The 6389-nt window shown below is 32.8% G+C and overlaps 1 protein-coding gene across 1 annotated transcript; it reads right to left on the bottom strand.

Moving 5' to 3' along the window:
* Window positions 1-776: 776 nt before the first annotated feature.
* Window positions 777-6389, bottom strand: LOC118739454 (transmembrane protein 135-like; the record flags this gene model as incomplete). The annotated part of the gene is made up of 4 exons (XM_036470826.1): window positions 777-1936; window positions 3120-3286; window positions 4517-4657; window positions 5754-6389. Coding segments are annotated over 4 exons (1080 nt in total), but the record flags the coding sequence as incomplete, so codon positions are not given.

The raw sequence follows: 6389 nt of genomic DNA, 5'->3' as shown, positions 1-6389 counted from the left end.
AAAAACTACATCAAAACTTCATATTTTTAGGTTTACCGAGTCAAAATTTTTATTGAAACCCTGTAGGCTTTGGGAGTCATATTACGACAACGAGCCTGGTGTTTTTGGTGAAAATTAACTCTGAGATGAATGGAAGAATTGATTCGGAATTCCTTGCCCAAGGCATTCTCGTCAGCTTACCATCCATTTTGGAGATAGCGTACCGCTAGATAAACAACAACTACTGCTACAAATAAAAGTTACTTAACCGCATACTCGCGGCACATACCCTAAAAGTATATACAAACTGCAATATGTTCACCACATGGAGGTTGAACGTGAAGCGCGAACTCACGGTGGATTGCGAAGAAGCACAAATCCGTTCGTAAACCTCACTCGTTTTGCCAAAACATACTATAGTGACGAGATTAGCAGCAGGAAGATGTCTAAATTTCTAGGGCGTTTTCGAACCGACAGTCGAGATAGGGCGATCTTCCACTCAGCCGTCGATATGCTAACTCAACATTGTTTGACTTTGCGCAGATAAAGGCGAATGCATATAAGGTGGTAACAACAGTTCGAAAAAATATGTATTTTGTTGTTGCATTTGGTACCAAATGTCAAATTTCAGCTATTCCTTTCTCAAGGAAGAAGCGTGAAAGAAAATACATATATTCACATTTACTTTAGTGAAATATAAAATTTTGATATTTGTGTACTGCCAAGTAAAATCAAATTAGCTTTTCTAGTAACAACGCTTTATATGACGCTCTATCAAATAATATAAAAATCTGGAATTATTTTGTGACGGTCACAGAAATTTTAAAGTAATGTATATTTTTATTTATTAAATTTTGTAAAATCTTTTTTTATCGTAGCTATTAGCTAGTTTATGTCTTAACCTTAGTTTTATAAATATGCATATCCATATATGTATGTTTATGTGTTTATTTTATTTTATATACCTAAATCATAGGCAACGACTATTCCTAAGTTTTTTTTTTTAAGCAAGAATAAAGAATATTATTATTAATGAAAGAATATAAATAAGAAAGATTTTAATATGCATACAAATTCCACCACATCATTATTTTTTTAACCATACAAAGGGAAAATATAAAAGTCTACCAAAAAATCAATACACCGCAGTTTGAAAGACCTGCGTCTAAAAACAAATCACCCAAATTTTTAGAATTAAAGTTTTCGTAATATATATTTATGTACAAATACTAGGATTTTCACTTAATCTTTAATAAGTCATCCAAACAAAATCAAGTAAAAAATAATAATAAAACAAAAAAAAAAACGCTAAGAAACACTTGCACATATGCACATAGTATGTAGTATAAAAAAAAATTGATTTTATTCATAATACATTTATGAAACTCTAGCTGATTCTCTGCTCGATTACGCTTTTCTTCATCATTCATTAAAGAATGTCTTTACACTTATTACATTATTTTTCATGCTCTTCTGCTTCGTTGCCTTACTACGACGATGTCTAACTAATTATTTTGGTGATTCGCAAGTTGTCGTAATTAGTGATATTTTCATAAAATTTATAAACGTTAAATTTATTTTTGAATGATTCATAACAACTGCAGCATCGTTTTTAACGTTTTAAAGTTTTAAAGTTTATGACTGTAATGACTCGTTGTGAATCACACAATTGTATTTCTCATTCTAAATCGCTTCTTTAGCGAAAGGCTTTGCCTTCTGCATTATCGCGCTCTCTAAACCCTTTCTAAGTCTGCTTTTCTCTATACATTGTATATGTAATTATAGATATTGCATCGCTATATGTATGTATGTATGTTAGTATTATTTCCACGAGGCAAGTGAACATTTAGGCAACGGTGCTTGGTTGATAATATTCAGTTTTCTGGAAACTTCTCGCATTTGTTCGCTGGCATTTTGACCATAGATGCTGAAGGGTTCCAAGTTAAATCGATTAAATCTGAAAAAAAACGAAAAAAAAATAAATTATATTGCAAGAAAAAAATTAAATATGAAAGTTCCAGAAAGGTACAATTATGCAGAGCGGGCCACTTGAAACCTCAGAATTCCGAAATACCTACATACATACATATATACGATCAGGTATTTTATTTGCTTCGAAATAATCGAATGTGAAATAAACAAATGCTTCGTTACTTATATAGTTTCGATGCAACAAGAAATTGCTTTGAAGTATAGTTTTACAACGGTACTCTAACCGTCCACGTATTCAGAATTCGTTATGCAGAGGCTTTTGAGTCGACACTTCGTTATATAACAGGGACTTTAACCGTCCATATATTCCGAAGGTTTTCATGTTCAAAATTTCTTCATTATACACTCCTCGTCATTTGAATAGCGCACTCTTTGGATCCTTACAATTTACAGTTTCATTAATGTTTATTTACAGGAAAATTCTGGCAATCTTCGAATTGAAAGATCTGCTACGAGGAGGTCTTAGCGTCACTTTGTTCGCCTTTTAGCAACCAGTTTTTTTTTTTAACTAAATTAAATAAAAAACATATATATTTTTCGTTTTAAAATAATAAAAATTAATAAATAACACAAAATTAAATTAGAAAAAGAAACAAATTTATCAAGACAGAAGGAAATAGTACTTAAAAATTTAATTAGATTAAACATATTTGTATTAAAAATGCAAACAAAAATATTCTACAACAAGAACCATGTAAATCCAATTTTAAAATTTTACACAAATTTTATACAATTAAAACCAACAAAGGGGTGCGCTATCCTAATGACCAACAGTGAATAACTTAATAATATTTTGTATTTATCTATGAAGCATCTTTTAGGGAAAATTTCGCAACAACGAGGTTTTTTTTAAGGGGATTCAGCCAAACTTTCTTGTATATAGAGTTTTTCATTTTATCAAGGTTCGTTATAACAAGGTTTCACTGCATACCATTTTGAAAAAATTATTTTTCTTATCTCTTTAATATCAGAACTACAATTATTTCTTAAATAAAATTCGTTTACGTTTCTTAAGCCTAGTGAACTATTTATATTCAGATCAATGAACTGTTACTAATTGAAGGACTTTGGTTTTTAATTTATCTAAAATATATATATTTTTTAATTTTAATAATAGTAGTACTTAAAAAAATAATAATTTCACTCACCTGTCTCCTGACATCCCTTGGAGAAATTTGATATAGCTCGGTCGCACCGTTTTTGGCTCAAGAATGCCTGCATGAAACTCTATAGCCGTACAGAAAGCGTATAAGAATATCGTGAAATTCGAAACGTGGGGCAAAACCCCTTCTTTGATGCCCAAATTGTAGCAGATCTATAAGAAAGATAAATTAAAGGAATTTAAGGCGTTTCAAAGAAATTCTACGTAGCGCATAAAGGTAAAAATAAATAAAATAACAATGACAATAAATTTAACAAAAAGCGATAAAAATAAAACGAAATGAATAAAAATCGATTTTAAACAAAATTAAAGGTTTTACAAAAATTTAACAAGTAATCGAATAATAATCGGATGATAGTATAACTGCGAGACTCCAAGTACTGATTAATTGGACTCAAATCCCCGTAAGCCGAGGTGTTCTTGTGAACATTATCTAGGATTTCCTTAGTTGGAGCAGCCGAAATGGCATTCGATGCACCTCGAAAGGTACCCTCTCTAATACTTACGCCTTGGCAGGAAGGATAAAATGCAATTCTCCGCTTATGCTTATGATGAAGTCAATTCTAGGTATCTCTGCATCGAGTAAATAGCAAATAGAGAATACCACCTACCCGGCTTTACTGGAAGAGCAGTCGCTCAAAAAGCTTCAACGTCTGGCATGTGATTGCATCACAGGAGTAATGGCCCCCGGGCTGGGATATCTGTGCCAATGGGACAGAAGTCTACGCCATCAGTGAGTGTGCGGAGATAAATCTGAGTAGGAACTACAACAATGGGCCACAATCACAAATGTGTGCGAGCTCTACATGATAACAGATTCAAATACAATCACAGAAGAGCTCAGAGGAGTAAATAGAGCAATGAGAGAAAAGCACTGGCGATTGTCAAAAGGGTTTTACGCCAGCCAAAGTGCTTACGTGCGGGATACAACTTAAAAAGATTTAAGGTTGTAACAAATCTGCCAAAGGAACATTTAAAAATCGTCAGAAGCTTTGTGGCAGGACACACAAATTGTTCATCTGGTCCAGTGTTCTCTGCCACTTCTGTGACTCTGCCCAAGATACACAATTACACCTTGGCCTTGAGCATAACATGATTGTTTTGAAGAGACTAGCGCACATTATACCCTAAGGTCGCAGTGCACACCTCATATTAATATCTATCTATCTACCTATTATTCCAGTAAACAGATAAAACGAAAATAAATAGCAAAAATTTAAAACATTTGATTCAGCTGATATCTTATTCTTGTTGGGTCAGTCAAAATATAAAGCAAAGGTATATGGAAAGTAGAAAGGCTTATGGATTTTTTTCAGTAAACTATTTGTTTATCCAGAAACCTACATACGTACATACATATGTTTCAATATGTAATTAACTTACTTGTAATGCTTTCCACATAACATACAGCGCCACTGTCACGTCGGGATATTTTGTAAAAGCTGTGCTGGCTAGCAGACCCGCTGGTATCGCAAAGCGGGGATCATCGCGACCAAAGCTGTGCCGCAGCGTACAGGAAACACCCTAGAGGTTAGATTTAAAAGTTTACAATTACATAAACGAAAATAATAACAATAAAAACTGTATCAAAAATTATACAAATACAGTGCCGGCCACTTGAATAGCACCCTCCTTTGATGCTTAGTATTGACGTTTTCCTTTTTGTTTATTTAATATTCATTAATTTTGTATAAAATTATAGCACATTATATAACAAAATCATGTATGAAAATCCGATTTTCAAACTGTATACAAAATTTATAATAAAAAAAAATTACATTAATTAAAAAAAAACGAAGCACATTATATTATAAAAATCATGTAAATCAGATTTTCAAACTTAATTCAAAACTTATAATTTTTGAGTAAATTTTAATGGAAATTTCAAACTATTGTTATTTTAAGTTTTTTATTGCCATTAATTTTGTATAAAAATATAACAAGTAGATATAGCAATTCAATAAATTTTCATTTTCATTTTCATTTTGAAATTTTGTAAAAATTTGTTGAATTATCATAAAGTTTTGTATAAAGTTTCAAAATAGAATTTAAATAAAAAATGTTTGTAGAGAATATGTTATATTTGTTTAAAAAATTAATGAGTACTTTTAAATAAATAAAAGGAAAACTGTCAATACTGAGCAGCAAAAGAGGGCGCTATCCAAGTGGCTGCCTCTGTAAGTAAAAAGTTAGAATATAAAATTAGAAAATTCGTAATAGCAAATCCAAAAAGAAAACAAACAAGTAATTTTTAAGCAAAAAAAAACAAAACCGACTTCAATACTATTATAAAAATTTAAGACCATCGTTAATTTGTTAATTTCCAATCTTCAATCCTTATTGAATACGATTTGCACCAAATTATGGGCAAATGCCCAATCGTATGACACTGCCTTTAAAATAGTTGTTGTTATGAATAATTGTCGATAAAATCAAAATTATTTGTTTTTGAATGGAAATTGTCGTTGCTTGATTTTTTTTGCAAGTTAAGCGTAGATGTATGTATACATGTATATAGATACGTATAATATGTATATACATACATACATACGTACAAAGAAAACACGGCTAATATAAAATTGTTTCCTTTCTTTATGATACGTTTTTGTGCTCCACCCACCTTATATAAGAAGGAAAAGCAACCCAGGAATATGCCCAAATTTAGTGTGTCCTTATTGAATATAGTCTTACGCACGTCCAACTTGAATTGCATTATTTTCTTGAAATTCATGATCAGCCTCAACGCCAACTGCAAACCAATACCGCCAACAAAGGGTCTGAGACCACCCATTAGCGCATAATGCCAACAATTATCACGATGCGGGCAAGAGGGATGCCTACTCTTCACCGCATCCAAGAAACGACTATAGATCTGGACGAGTACATTTATACTCCGAAAGTCAAGTGGTGCGCGAGAGCGTTGAGTATTGGCAGATGAGGACGTTGATGCAGCACTCACGGACGCTTCTGTCGCCGTCGCCGTCGCTGCACCCTCGCACCCCGCCTTCGCTACTACCGGACCCTCTTCTCTTTTATCCACAAAAAACCGCAAGACATTGAATAGCGAATCCTTGCAGGTGGTTTTATGCAGACCCAATCGATACAAATACAATAGCGCTGATATGCTAACGCCGAATATTAAAGTCTGTCCTTGTGGTATAGAACGCACATAACCGCGCACCTCAGCCATATTCCATATAGATTCGGTCGCCAAGTTGGCCATATACAACGCAAGCAATGGTCGACGTGCAGGTCG

This window comes from Rhagoletis pomonella, unplaced genomic scaffold, assembly GCF_013731165.1.
Source record: "Rhagoletis pomonella isolate Grant_MI unplaced genomic scaffold, Rhpom_1.0 Rhpom_scaffold_00001, whole genome shotgun sequence".
In the NCBI taxonomy this organism is placed as follows: Eukaryota; Metazoa; Arthropoda; class Insecta; order Diptera; family Tephritidae; genus Rhagoletis; species Rhagoletis pomonella.
The sequence above is the reverse complement of the archived record's forward strand: the minus strand, read 5'-3'. Positions and strand labels throughout refer to the sequence as shown.